Source organism: Kogia breviceps, chromosome 15, assembly GCF_026419965.1.
Source record: "Kogia breviceps isolate mKogBre1 chromosome 15, mKogBre1 haplotype 1, whole genome shotgun sequence".
NCBI lineage: Eukaryota > Metazoa > Chordata > Mammalia > Artiodactyla > Physeteridae > Kogia > Kogia breviceps.
Window position 1 is genome coordinate 78,463,516 of NC_081324.1, and position 15,158 is coordinate 78,478,673.

Genomic DNA, 15,158 nt, shown 5'->3' on the forward strand with positions numbered 1-15,158 from the left:
AAAGGTATAGGGCTTCCCTGGTGGCGCAGTGGTTGAGAGTCCGCCTGCCGACGCAGGGGACACGGGTTCGTGCCCCGGTCCGGGAAGATCCCACGCGCCGCGGAGCGGCTGGGCCCGTGAGCCATGGCTGCTGAGCCTGCGCGTCCGGAGCCTGTGCTCCGCAACGGGAGAGGCCACGACAGTGAGAGGCCCACATACCGCAAAAAAAAAAAAAAAAAAAAAAAAAAAAAAAAAAAAAAAAAAAGGTATAGAGAATAATGTAATGAATACCCATGTCCCAAGCCTAAGAAATGATAAATAAATAAGAAAATATATTATAGTTCCTTGGGGACTACTCTGCACTGTAGCCCACTTTCTTTCCAGGGGTGACTGCTGTTTTGAATGTGGCATCTAACATTCTCATGCTTTTGTTTATATTATTGCCACTTGTGTATCCATCCCCTAAATCACGTATAGTATTTTTCTGCATGTTTAAAAAGTTTACGTAAATGGGGCTGTCCTGAATGTAGCCTTCTCCAGCCTGTCCTTTTCTTCCTTTGCTCAAAGCTATTTAGGAGCTTCATTTCCATAAACATGCAGAGTTTTAACCTGTTTGTGTTCACAGCTGTATAGTATTCCATTACAGAAAATGCCACAGTTTACTTATACATTCTCCTATCAATGGAGTTGAGATTGTTTCTAGTTGGCTCTTTAATTTTTTTTCCCTATTCTAACAATGTTTCAGAGAACGTTCTTATGCAGGTCTTTTTGTGACCAAGTGTGAGAGTTTTGTTAGGGAATATGCCCAGGCGTGGAATTGCTTGGAAAGTTTCAAATTTAAGCAACACTTTGCAGGCTAAACAAAAACACTTCTAGGGGCCAGATCTGGCCCTTGGGCCACCAGTTTCTGACCTCTGTGCACGGCAGGCAGAGGCCTTATGCTCAGGTCTTGGTTCGTCTGTCTGCACATTTGGACCTGAAGTCTTTGTACCCAGTACCTGGTCTTCCCAGTGTAGACATGAACTTGCCTTTTAATTGATGAGTAGTACTGATCAATAAACTCTTTGGCAAGAGGAAAGAGCTGTTCTTTTGTGCGGACGTCTTCAGGCCTTCGTATTTGCTGAGAAGGAAGCACGATGGACCCCATACAGATGTGCTCGGTGCATCCCGTTCCCTGGAAGGAAAAGAGATTTGGGCTATTACTTCGTTTCACCCAACTGTGGCACGTGTAGGGTTGTGGACCTGCATCTGATCTTCGTGGTGGAGTTTCCCTGGTTTTAATTCCCAAAGCGGATGTCTCACATACCAGCTTCTAATCACCGTTGGACCTGGTTATCAGCCCAGGTAAGGAAAGGATAAGCAGCACTTTACGGTTCTGAACGTGTTTGCTCTACTTAACTGGGGGGAGAGGGGCTTTGTGACTGCCATTCCCTGGGAAGCAGAACCATTGGTGCTGACTCCCCAAATATTTTTTGATCCCATGTTGATCAAGAAGGAGCTAGTAGAATGATTATAGTAACTTGTTAGAATGTGTCTGTGGGATGTTGATTGCAAAACATAGCCCTAATTCTTCCCCTCCCTGTATTCACACCCTTTGCTATGTGACTTTACAGCAATTCTCCTCAAGAGATAAAGCCTCTTCCGTCTCCTGTTGAATCTGGGCTGGTTTGGGCCAACAGAATATGGCAGAAGTGACACTGTGCCCATTCTGAGTCTAGACCTCAAGAGATCTTACACATTTCTGCTCATTCTCTTAGGACACTGCAACCAGCATGTGAAGGAGACCAAGCTAGCTTGCTGGAGGATGAGAGGCCACATGGAGCAGAGCTGAGTTATCCCAGCCAGGGCCACCCTAGACCAGCCTGCCGAGAGCTGACCCCTCAGATGATCGCAGAAGCGTGAGATCAGCAGAACCACGCAGCCAATCTGTAGGCTTTTGCAAAATAGTAAGGGGTGGTTGTTTTAGGTCACTAATTTTGGGGGAAGTTTGTTACACTCCAATAGCTAACTGATACAACATTCCTCCAAGAGGCCCATTTTCCAGAACAATGTAAAACAATAGATTGGTTGATGGACTTAAAAATATATAAAATTTAGAGGACAGACTGAAAACCAAGAAGGGTTTGTCCAAAACTCCATCAGTGGTCATATTGTGTGAGAGAAAAAGAATGTACTTAGAACCAGCAACTCCCCTTTTGAGTACAAGGGACACAAATAAAAAGTATTTGCACAAGTAAGTATCCACCAGTGGTTCTCAAATGGGGGTGAATTTCCCACCTAGGGGACATCTGGTAAGGTCTAAAGACATATTTGGTTGTCACAACTTGGTGTGTGTGGGGGTACTGGCATCTGGTTGGCACAGGCCAGGGGTGATGCTCAACATCCTATCATGCACAGGTTGGTCGCCACGGTAAGAATTACCCAGTCCCACGTGTGGATATTGCTTGGGTTGAGCAGCCCTGGTCTCCCCCTTGCTGGGGTACTCACCAACGTGCTCTTAAGGTGGAGGGTGTCAGAGAGAACCACATCGGTCTCCCAGTTCTTGACCTTGAGGAAGCGAGGGCACTTGGAGGGGCTGCCATTCTTTATGGGAGACTGTTTTCCCGAGGCAGGGGGCTGGAGGAGAGAATAAAGATGAGATATTATGCGTCTGAGGGCACTGGAAGATTGTTTCCATTGGGATGGGGAGAGGTGATGCTCTTCCTGGAACCTGTCGCCAGTCACCTACTGTCTGTGACTCTCTGGGGCGGACACATACAAGGTAGCTGGGAACTTGGTCCCTCTACCTGTGCAGAAGGCAGCACCGTGGAAGAATGTTTCAGGTTCTGTTCTGGGGAGAGGGGTCAGGAACTCAAAGGTGGTCTCTCCGGCGTCTAGCACAGGGTCTGGCACATAGCACGGACTTAATGAAAGCTTGTGGAATGAATAAGCGACTGAATTGGGGGCAAGTACTGGGAAAACAAAAAGTTTACGTGAGAAAGGTTTAAAGCATAGAATACTTTCCCCCGATTTCAGGTGTCTGCTTTTCAAAAAGGCCAAACATGTCCCTGCCTCAGGCCTTTGCACTTACTGTTCTCTCCATCTTGAATGTCTTCAGTGCTCCATTTATCTTCACCTCTGTAAGCAAACTGTCCGTCCAGTAGGTAAGCGGGGATAAATCCGGGCTGACAAATGTTGGCCCGTTCATTTTGACCTTCATCGATAAGGATCACATTCTGTCTCGGGTGTTTCTGAGTGGCTGTCTACCTGCCTGGGCAGAGGTGTGCTCGTGCATCAGACAAGCATCAGCAACTCTAAGGAACAGGCAGCAGGCACACCCTGACGCAACCGCCCAGCAAGGGAGGGCAGAAGATGAGGCAAGGTTGCGTCACTCAGGCCAAAGAGTAGAGCAGTGGGCAGTGACCTTGAGGCGGGGCATTCACACATTCAGATTGTATTTATTGAGCACCTACTATGTGCTAGACACTGTTAGGCATTGGGGACACTGAGGTGAACAAGGCAGTCAGGATCCTTGTCCTTCTGGAGCATCGCTTTGGGAGAAGCAGAGATACATAATAAGTAAACTGATATGTGGATGATACAATTTCAGGTGGTGATAAGACTATAATATAGAGGGAGGTAATGGTGACAAAGTGGAGGGAAAAGAGGCAAGTGCAAAGACCCTAAGGTAGGGATGAGTTTGCTCAGTTCAAAGGACCAGCAAGGAGGCTGGTGTGGCTGGAGTGGATGAGTGAGGAGGAGTACAAGGAGGTGAATCAGAAAGGAGGCAGGGTCCATGTCTCATCAGCTTGGAGGTGTTCAGGCTGGCAGGGAGCTGTGAATTAGGATTAAATCGGGTTAAGCCTAGGACAGAAATCACAGGGAACTCTGAAGGACAACTACTGAAAACTAGCATCCAATGAGCACTTGCTATGTTCCAAGCAACATCATCCCCAGTTTACAGATGAGGAAACTGAGGCACAGAGAGGTTAACTAAGTTGTCTAAGACTATAGAGCTAGTAAGCTGGAGCCAGGAGCGTCAAAGCCTGGCAGTCTGGCCTTTGAAACCATGCCCTTAACTGTTTGACTATCCTGTCTCTTGACAATCACGCACAATTCACTCATTCATTCATTCAACGCACGTTTATTGACTATCTCCTACGTGCCAGGCAAGTCAGTAAGGGCCAGGGCTACAGTGACGAACATACCGATGTGATCTGTGCCCTCGTGGAATTCACAGTCCAATGGGGTTGGTGATTTAATGAACCATTAGAATGGAGTGAAGTGGGTGCCATAACACGGAACGTTGGCAGTGTGTAGGGGGCTGCGGAAGCACGCAGAAGAGGCGCCTGACCCAGAGTATTTGACTTCGAAGTCAAGACCCGAAGGATAAGTAGGCGTCAACCAGGCAAAGAGGCGGGAGCACAGTCTTGCTGGCAGAGAAGTGAGAGGCACAGCCACCTTTCCGGCCAAGGAAGAGGAGCTCTGCGCTAAAGCCTCCGTGCTGCCATGTTGGAGTTTGGGGAACAGGAGGCAGGTGACAGCAGGCCGCTGTAAAGGATCATGCCAGCGCGGTGCAGGGAGCGATGGCAGAGAACAAAAAGCAGGTACAATGACTCAAGGTCTTCCACACCTCCCTGCTCTGGCCAGACCCAGCCATCCGCAGCGGCTCCCATCTCAGTGTTGGGCGCCACCGTCCATCCACCACCTGTGCACATGTCACAGGGAGGAGCTTCCTGGACGTCCTCCTCTTTATCTCCCACCCCCAGTCCGTCCCTGACTCCCATCCATGTCAGCCTTCTAAATAACTCTGGAATCCATCTGGTCCTCCTTCCCTCCGTCTACTGGCCAGCACCCTGTCCAAGCCTCCATCATCTTTCATTGGGGTGATTGCAACAGCCTCCTAAACGTTAGCCATTCTTCATCACTACTGGTGTCATTATTCTGCTACTAGTAAAACTTGTAGTCCTGTGACAACGACTATTGCTGTAAGCGTTACTACTGTACTGCCATCCCGGGAGCAGGAGAACGATATGGATGAATTCCCTCATGGGGAAAAGGCAGATTCCCTATCGCCCTTCCATCCTGCTCAACTCCTAAGTTGTTTTACTTATGTCCCCATGTGAAGCCACGTCCAAACTCCACTTCCTTGGAAGGCCTGTCCAGACAACCTAAACTTCCTTTATTTCGGATTCTATTTGCACTCCTGTGTCTTCCAGGAGGTGTCCAGGTGATGGAGGTCACCTCTGGGTGACATATCCCTCTGATCGTGCCGACGACCCGCAACCTTGAGAAAATCAAATCCTACCTTTCCCGCGTGGGAGGCGCCCCAGCCGTCCTCCCGAGGCAGGGCGTCCCTTAGCCTGTTTAGAAACTCTCTCTCTTAACACCCTGGAGGTTTGAGGAACAGCTGGAACCCCACAGTGGGGATAACAGACGTGGTGTTGGTGGTGGGGGCGGGCCCAGGACCCGTGGAGGCGACGGGAGGGCGGGGAGCCTGACAAGGAGGGAGGAAGAGAGGGGCGGGCCGTGGCCAGTGGGCAGGCAGCACAGCCCCAGCAGCAATCATTGGCAGGGCTGAGGGAGTGAGATAACACGCAGGAAAAGAGGCCAGATGTGCCAGAGGGGGTCATTGCGAGACAAGTAATTGGGGGTCCACCCCAGGCTGTGTGAACTGCCCACTTGAAACCAGGCATTAGGAGGCCTCTGGCAGGGCTGTTGTACTTGGGCTTTGATGTTTTAATTAGCCAGCGGTAATAATAGATGACTCAGGAGGGGACAAATGGGGAGATTAATATAGCAGTCAGGGGCCTGCATGGGGGGATGCAAATGACTTTGTTGAGTGGGGGCCTAAAGTAAAAATTCAGATTAGTGCCACTTGTGGGCTGTTAAGCTGGGGATGGGGCACAAGTGGACTTCGGGCTGCGGCTGTGTGTGTCTGTTTCTGGATTTGTGTCTGGGGTGGACAATGGAAGCTTTTCAGGTCGCGGGAGACACTGACTCGATTTCAGTGGGTTCTATGGGAGGGCTCCTCGACGCCTGTTCCTAAATTTGCAAAGGAGGCTCTGAGCTCCTGGGCATTTCAAAGGCTTTGTCAACACCTCTTTGCTTGGGGAGGCTGCAGAGAGGCCCGGAGGAAATGGAAGGAAATGATCTCACAACCCAAGAGGAGACAGCAGGTGAGGTCATGTCAGCCTGGGGCCCTGAACCAGGAATTCAGCTTGTAGGAGCCCCGGCACCCTCGTTCCTTGCCCCTTTCCTTCCCTCCCTGCTGTCTCTCTTTCAACGAATACACACTGAATACGTACTGTGTGCCAGGGACTTGTGTTCTAGGCCCTACAGTGGTCCCCGTTCTCTTGGGAGAAGCATCTTCTAGGTGCATATGCTCTGAAGCAGGGGTTTGCAAACTGTGGCCCCGTGGGCCAAATTTGGTCTACCATCTATTCTGGTACAGCCCAAGGACTAAGAATGGTTTTCCCATTTTAAACTTGTTGAATAAAAAAGTCAAAAGAAGGCTAATGTCCCATGACAGGTGAAAGTTACATGAAGTTTGAATTTCAGTGTCTGTGAATAAAGTTTTATTGGCACACAGCCAACCTTGTCTGTTTCCATATTGTCTATGGCTGCTTTTGCAATACAAGGGCAGAGTGGGGAAGTTGTGATGGAGATTAAGATGGGATGGTCCACAAAGCCAAAAATAGTTCCTATCCTCTCCTTTACAGAAAAAGTTTGCAGACTCCTGATTTGAAGGGTTAAATTCCAGTGGCTGAAACCTAACCTATCTTACTTATGTCTCCATCCACTTAAACGTTGCTGAGTCAGAGATCAGTCCTGATCATTCTTTAAAACAGCGCCCCATCGTTGTTACTCTCTGTCCCTTTATCATGCTTTATTTTTATTCATAGCACTTATCACTGCCTGTAGTTTGTGAGTGTATATGTATTTGCACACGAATGTACGTAATTATATCTCTTTATCTCATATAGATTTACATATATCTTTATAGACGTTTAGATATAGATACAGTTTTTCGCCTACTCACCACCCACTTTGCTCTCTTGCCAGTCTCTAGACCAGTGCCCAGCACACACTACCTGTTCAACAACATGTTCATTGGAGGTCTGCTATGGACTGAATTCTATCCTCTCGAATTCGTATGTTGAAGCTCTAATTCCCATTGTGACATATTTGGAGATAGGGCTTTTAGAAGGTACTTAAGGTTAAATGAGGTTATAAGGGCAAGACCCTAATCTGATAGGATTAGTGGTCTCATAAGAAGAGGAAGAGAGATCACTCTCTCTCTCTCTTTCCCTGTGTGCACAGGTTGTGTAAGGTGGCTGTCTGCAAGCCAGGAAGAGAGCCCTCACCAAAGGCGACCATGCTGGCACCACCCTCCAGAACTGTGAGAAATAACTTTCTGTTGTTTAAGCTGCTGACTCTGCGGTTGTTGTTTTGGCAGTTTGAGCTATTTAATATAAGGTCTAAATGCATTTCAAATTGTAAAGCAATGACACTCCAATAAAGATGTTTAAATAAATAAATGCAGTTCAAAATTGTGGAGTTCCTTAAATGCTAAGCCAAAGACTTCGGCCTTGATTTAGTAGACAGTGGAAAAGGTGCCTTATGGAGGGGGTGGCTTTATCGAAGCTGAATTTTAGGAAATATGTGACTGCTGGGACTACAGGAGGGGGAGGGTGAAGGCTCAGAGACCCAGGAGGGGGCTGCTGCACCAGTGCAGGGGAGGGGCCAGGAGAGTGGAAAATACAGCCACAGGAGCAGACGACAGGAAGGGAGGAGATGGGAGCTGGGGTGCCAGAAGCAGTACAAGAGCCTTGTAGCATGAGAGGATGGGAGGGAAAAGAACAAAGTCAACAATGACTTGGAGGCTTCCGGTCTAGGTAAGTGGGAGGACGTGAACCTTTTAGCAGACGTTGGGAAGTAAGGAGTGGGAGTGGGGGGAACGTGGAGGGAGGATTTTAAGGCAGGAAGATAGACGCTAGACATCAGAATCTGGCAGATCTAGAAACAGAGGTCGGGCACCCTGCCCTCCTCCGATCGTGGGCTGTCACAACCAGGAGTCTCACAGTGAAACCGGGACAAGAGCCTGACAGCAGGGAGGGGGCTGCCTGCCAGACACAGAACATACTAGGAACTGTTAGGAGTTGAACTGTGTTCTCCCAATTCATACCTTGATGCCCTAACCCCAGGACCTCAGAATGTGACCTGATTTGGAGTCTTTAAAGAGGTAATTAAGTTAAAATGAGGTCATTAAGGTGGCCTTAATCCAATATGACTGGTGACCTTACAAAAAGGGAAATTAGGAGGCAGACACGTATACAGGGAGAACGCCATGTGAACACAAAGACCGTCATCTACAAGCCAAGGACAGGGGCCTGGAGCAGCTCCTTCCCTCACAGCCCTCAGAAGGAACTAACCCCGTAGCCACCTTGATCTCAGACTTCTGGTTTCCAGATTCTGAGATAATAAATTCCTGTTGTTCAAGCCACCCAGTTGGTGGTGCTTCCTCCCGAAAACAGCTCTAGGAAACGAATCGAGGAGCTGAGGTCCAAACCTGTACAAAGCCAGTAAGTTCTCATTCTTTCACTGTTGGTGTCAGCGCCAGCTCCTCCCTCGTAGGCCTGCAGCAACTTGCCCTGCTTGGCTTGCTCTAAAATGAGGGCAGCACGGTGGGGCTGAGCCGGGCAGCGGGCCATCCAAACCAGGGCCTGGATGCCACGCACCACGCTGCAGCCCCTTAGCTGCAGCCGCAGGCGGCACTGTTCCAGTCTGTGGCTACCACCACTCAGAGCAGCAAGTATAACCTGGGTGGGAGCTGTGGCAGCTCAGTTTCTAGAACCATGGCCCCGCAAACCAGCAGGTACGCACCCATCCGTGCAATTAAAAAATTGCTACTTATAAAACTTAACCAACAGTGTTAAGTACCTTGGAGTATAATTTCCTTGTAGTGTATTCAAAGCATGATTTCGAAAATGATTCATTCTTTATAATAACTCCACAGAAGCTTGAAAGGGCTTATTCTTTCCCCACTCTCTCTCTTTCCCCCTGATTCAATGGTCCGTGTTCTATAGTCTGTGGAGGGTGATTACGGAAGCGGGTGCTTCCGAGTCAGACTCATCACAGTTTGGGTTCACAGACAAGGGCTTCTGGAGGTGAGGTTTCATTTTTGTTTTTGTTTTTGACCCTGCAGGGCTGCATGTGGGATCTTAGACCAGGGATTGAACCCGCGCCTCCCGTAGTGGAATCAGGGAGTCCTAACCATTGGACCGCCAGGGAAGTCCCAAGGGGTTTTGAAGTTAGCTTGTTGTTGCTTTCTCCAAATGAGGTTATGCCTGCAGTCACAATGATCTCACAAGATGATCAGAATATTAAGACAACTTTAAACGTGGTCCCATTGCCAGACCAGAATGTATATGTGCACTATGAATTAATTTTGAGAAAACCTGTAATTATCTTGTGGCCCATCCCTATTATATTGCATTGCACTGTGTGTGTTTATTAAAAGCATTAACTTGCTAAGTGTAAATATTTAAAATGCACAACAAGCTTGGTGATCATGTTTTGGACTTTTTACCTTTTAAACATCCTGGGACCCTCAGAAAATAGAAGTGGGGCGGGGCTCTGTGGACTTCCAAGAATCTCTATGTGAAGGTGGCTTTGGCTGCTGATACCCATTTGTAAATAGAGGAGGAAAAAATGACTTTGACCCAACTCGGCCTATCTGGGAAAAGAATCTGAATACGGTTTTATGCAGTAAATGAGCATACAGAGTGAGGTCACTGATTCCTCAGCTAGAATGTCATTGTCCTACACGGACAACACTCAAACAGCTTGCATTGAATATATTCACTATTAAAACGAACAGTTAACAAAATATGTGCAGGGCTTCCCTGGTGGCGCAGTGGTTGGGAATCCACCTGCCAATGCAGGGGACACGGGTTCGAGCCCTGGTCCAGAAAGATCCCACATGCTGTGGAGGAAGTAAGCCCGGGCGCCGCAACTACTGAGCCTGCACTCTAGAGCTTGCAAGTCACAACTACTGAAGCCCGCGTGCCTAGAGCCCATGCTCCGCAACAAAAGAACACATGGAAGCTAAATAATACGTTACTAAATAACTAAGAGATCACTGAAGGAATCAAAGAGGAAATCAAAAAATACCTAGAGACAAATGACAATGAAAACACGACAATCCAAAATCTATGGGATGCAGCAAAAGCAGTTCTAAGAGGGAAGTTTATAGCTATACAAGCCTACCTCAAGAAACAAGAAAAATCTCAAATAAACAATCTAACCTTACACCTAAAGGAACTAGAGAAAGAAGAACAAACAAAACCCAAAGCTAGCAGAAGGAAAGAACTCATAAAGATCAGAGCAAAATAAATGAAATAGAAACAAAGAAAACAATAGCAAAGATCAATAAAACTAAAGCCTGGTTCTTTGAGAAGATAAACAAAAATGATAAACCATTAGCCAGACTCATCAAGAAAAAGAGGGAGAGGACTCAAATCAATGAAGTTAGAAATGGAAAAGGAGAAGTTACAACAGACACCGCAGAAATACAAAGCATCCTAAGAGACTACTACGAGCAACCCTATGCCAATAAAATGGACAACCTGGAAGAAATGGACAAATTCTTAGAAAGGGATAACCTTCCAAGACTGAACCAGGAAGAAATAGAAAATATGAACAGACCAATCACAAGTAATGAAATTGAAACTGTGATTAAAAATCTTCCAACAAAGAAAAGTCCAGGACCAGATGGCTGCACAGGTGAATTCTGTCAAACATTTAGAGAAGAGCTAACACCCATCCTTCTCAAACTCTTCCAAAAAATTGCAGAGGAAGGAACACTCCCAAACTCATTCTATGAGGCCACCATCACCCTCATACCAAAACCAGACAAAGATACTACAAAAAAAGAAAATTGCAGACCAATATCACCAATGAATAAAGATGCAAAAATCCTCAACAAAATACTAGCAAACAGAATCCAACAACACATTAAAAGGATCATACACCATGATCAAGTGGGATTTATCCCAGGGATGCAAGGAGTCTTCAATATATGCAAATCAATCAATGTGATACACCATATTAACAAATTGAAGAATAAAAACCATATGATCATCTCAACCGATTCAGAAAAAGCTTTTGACAAAATTCAACACCCATTTATGATAAACACTCTCCAGAAAGTGGGCACAGAGGGAACCTACCCCAACATAATAAAGGCCATATATGACAAACCCACAGCAAACATCATTCTCAATGGTGAAAAACTGAAAGCATTTCCGCTAAGATCAGGAACAGACAAGGGTGTCCACTCTCACCACTATTATTCAACATAGTTTTGGAAGTCTTAGCCACGACAATCAGAGAAGAAAAAGAAATAAAAGGAATACAAATTGGAAAAGAACAAGTAAAACTGTCATTGTTTATAGATGACATGATAGTATACATAGAGAATCCTAAAAATGCCACCAGAAAACTACTAGAGCTAATCAATGAATTTGGTAAAGTTGCAGGATACAAAATTAATGCACAGAAATCTCTTGCATTCCTATACACTAATGACAAAAAATCTGAAAGAGAAATTAAGGAAACACTCCCATTTACCACTGCAACAAAAAGAATAAAATACCTAGGAATAAACCTACCTTGGGAGACAAAAGACCTGTATGCAGAAAACTATAAGACACTGATGAAAGAAATGAAAGATGATACCAACAGATGGAGAGATATACCATGTTCTTGGATTGGAAGAATCAGTACTGTGAAAATGACTATACTACCCAAATCAATCTACAGATTCAATGCAATCCCTATCAAATTACCAATGGCATTTTTTACAGAACTAGAACAAAAAATCTTAAAATTTGTGTGGAGACACAAAAGACCCCGAATAGCCAAAGCAGTCCTGAGGGAAAAAAACGGAGCGGGAGGAATCAGACTCCCTGACTTCAGACTATACTACAAAGCTACAGTAATCAAGATAATATGGTCCTGGCACAAAAACAGAAATATAGATCAATGGAACAAGATAGAAAGCCCAGAGATAAACCCACGCACCTATGGTCAACTAATCTATGACAAAGGAGGCAAGGATATACAATGGAGAAAAGACAGTCTCTTCCTGGGAAAACTGGACAGCTACACGTAAAAGAATAAAATTAGAACCCTCCCTAACACCAAACACAAAAATAAACTCAAAATGGATTAGAGACCTAAAAGTAAGACCGGACACTAGAAAACTCTTAGAGGAAAACATAGGCAGAACACTCTATGACATAAATTATAGCAAGATCCTTTTTGACCTACCTCCTAGAGAAATGGAAATAAAAACAAAAATAAACAAATGGGGCCTAATGAAATTTAAAAGCTTTTGCACAGCAAAGGAAACCATAAACAACATGAAAAGACAACCTCAGAATGGGAGAAAATATTTGCAAATGAAGAAATGGATAAAGAATTAATCTCCAAAATTTACAAGCAGCTCATGCAGCTCAATACCAAAAAAACAAACAACCCAATCCAAAAATGGGCAGAAGACCTAAATAGACATTTCTCCAAAGAAGATATACAGATTGTCAACAAACACATGAAAGGATGCTCAACATCACTAATCCTTAGAGAAATGCAAATCAAAACTACAATGAGGTATCACCTCATACTGGTCAGAATGGCCATCAACCAAAATCTACAAACAATAAATGCTGGAGAGGGTGTGGAGAAAAGGGAACCCTCTTGCACTATTGGTGGGAATGTAAACTGATACAGCCACTATGGAGAACACTACGGAGGTTCCTTAAAAAACTAAAAATAGGACTACCATAGCACCCAGCAATCCCACTACTGGGCATATACACTGAGAAGACAATAATTCAAAATGAGTCATGTACCACAATGTTCACTGCAGCACTATTTACAATAGCCAGGACATGGAAGCAACCTAAATGTCCATCTACAGATGAATGGATAAAGAAGATGTGGCACATATACACAATGGAATATTACTCAGCCATAAAAAGAAACAAAATTGAGTTATTTGTTGTGAGGTGGATGGTCCTAGAGTCTGTCATACAGAGTGAAGTAAGTCAGAAAGAGAAAAACGAATACTGTATGCTAACACATATATATGGACTCTAAAAAAAAAAGGTTCTGAAAAACCTAGGGGCAGGACAGAAATAAAGACACAGATGTACAGACGTAGAGAATGGACTTGAGGACACGGGGCGGGGGGAAGGGTAAGCTGAGACGAAGTGAGAGAGTGGCACTGACATATATACACTTCCAAATGTAAAACAGATAGCTAGTGGGAAGCAGCCGCATGGCACAGGGAGATCAGCTCGGTGCTCTGTGTCCACCTAGAGGGGTGGGATAGGGAGGGTGGGAGGGAGACGCAAGTGGGAGGGGATATGGGGATACAGGTATACCTATAGCTGAAATCAATTTGTTATACAGCAGCAACTAAGACAACAATGTAAAGCAAGTATACTCCAATAAAGATGTTTAAGAAAAACGTGAAAATATGTTTGTGTATTTGTTTGTCTCTGCATAAAATATTGCTAAAAGGACCCCTAAAATGATGATTAATGAATACTGCTCGCCTCTGGGGAGGAAAACCGTGTGGTGGGATGACGGGAGAGAGAAAAAGGTTTTACCATGTGTACCTTTTATATCTTTTAAATTTAGAACTATGTGAATGTCTTTCCTGGTAGAAACAGAAGGAAAGTTTGAAAACTATCAAGCTCGCAAAGTAAACTCAACCATATCAAAGCCAAAATCCACAGCCCAGGATAAGCACTCCTGGCCTCAGCTCCACCCCCCCCAGCTCTCCAGCTACACTGGCTGGTTTCCTCCCCCACGTGGTTTGGGATTTGTCTCCCCAAGAGGATTCAGGGAGCCGTGGAGTGTGGGTGCCAGGCTGGCACCACCACTTACCTGCTCCTTCTCTGAATACGGGTTGTTGAGGACGACTGGCATGTTGCCCTGCCCCCATAGGTCATTGAAGACGCGGTCGTTCTCCACACCGAGGGGCAGCGGTCTGTGTGATTTGCCGTCCAGATCTCTGAAAGGCAAGGCAGGGGACGTGAGGAAGACACGACGTCTGGGGTGACGGGCTGGTCACCCGGCCCTGAAAGTCCTGAGTCACGCAGCCTGCCGCTTTGTAGGATCAAGCATGAAGCTGAGCTCATCCAGCTTGGCACTGGTGGCTGCCACAGACCCATTTTGTGGACATCGCTTTAGGACGACCACGCCTTAGATTTTGTTCTTCCCTCCCTTGTCCCTCATTTCCTCGTCTAGGAACACAGGGGGCCCCTCCCCTAGCAGAATCCTATGCAGAACCGGTCCTGGGCAGCTTACCATCCCTGAAACTTAATGATAGAAGACACAGGAAGCAAGAGGGAGAGGGTTGGAAACGGGTCCTGCCGGCCAAGGTGATGAGTCAGACAAATGCCGTCTAGGGCACTGATCACAAGACTAGTGGTACCAGCCCGGGATCAACAGGAATGATTCTGAAAATAAGGGGAACATAAGCAACAGAAAAAATAATACTATGAATAACGACAGCATTTATTCAGTACTTACTATGTGTCCAGCACTTTTCATATGTTTTAGTGAATTTAGTCCTTGGGACAACCGTATGAGGAAGGTATGAATGTTAATCGCTATTTTACAGACGGCCTCATTATCTCCAACGCTATTGCCAGAGTCATTCTCATCCTTCTCATCAGATCAGAGTCTTCTTCCTCGTCATCATCCTCTTACATCATCACCATCTTCATTACAGGCATTCTCAGATGAGGAAACCGAGGCTCAGAGAGTTTCAGTCGCTATAGCCTAAGTCTCACAGCTATAGGCACGACGGAGTTGGGATTCAAACCCAGGCTTGTTCCTGACTCTGGACGTTGACTTCTTAACAATGAAGCTTTCCCGGCTCTCTGCCCTTGAACTCTGACAGGTTCAAGAAGAGGCTATCTTGGCTAGATTCCACAGGCTGACCATCCTCAGAGATGGAGAGAAGTCGTGGCTGAAATGGGACTGACTTTGCATCCAAATCCAGACCCTCCCAATCAGTCCTGCCTGACCTCTGTTCTCCTGCCCTCCGAGCACGGCCCTCCTGCTTCCTAACCATCTGCCTCTTTGTGACCCTCCCATCCAGTTTCGCTCTACGGTATCTG

The 15,158-nt window shown here is 46.1% G+C and overlaps 1 protein-coding gene across 1 annotated transcript in view; it reads right to left on the reverse strand.

The window, feature by feature from the left end:
- The window catches only part of NOS1 (nitric oxide synthase 1), a 106,614-nt gene that overhangs the window by 54,009 nt on the left and 37,447 nt on the right, over window positions 1-15,158 (reverse strand). The window contains exons 3-5 of the mRNA XM_059040340.2: window positions 13,918-14,044; window positions 2,467-2,595; window positions 1,008-1,153 (exon numbers count right to left, since the gene is read on the reverse strand). Of these exons, the coding sequence (XP_058896323.2) occupies window positions 1,008-1,153; window positions 2,467-2,595; window positions 13,918-14,044 (402 nt within the window). The remainder of the gene's footprint in view (window positions 1-1,007; window positions 1,154-2,466; window positions 2,596-13,917; window positions 14,045-15,158) is intronic.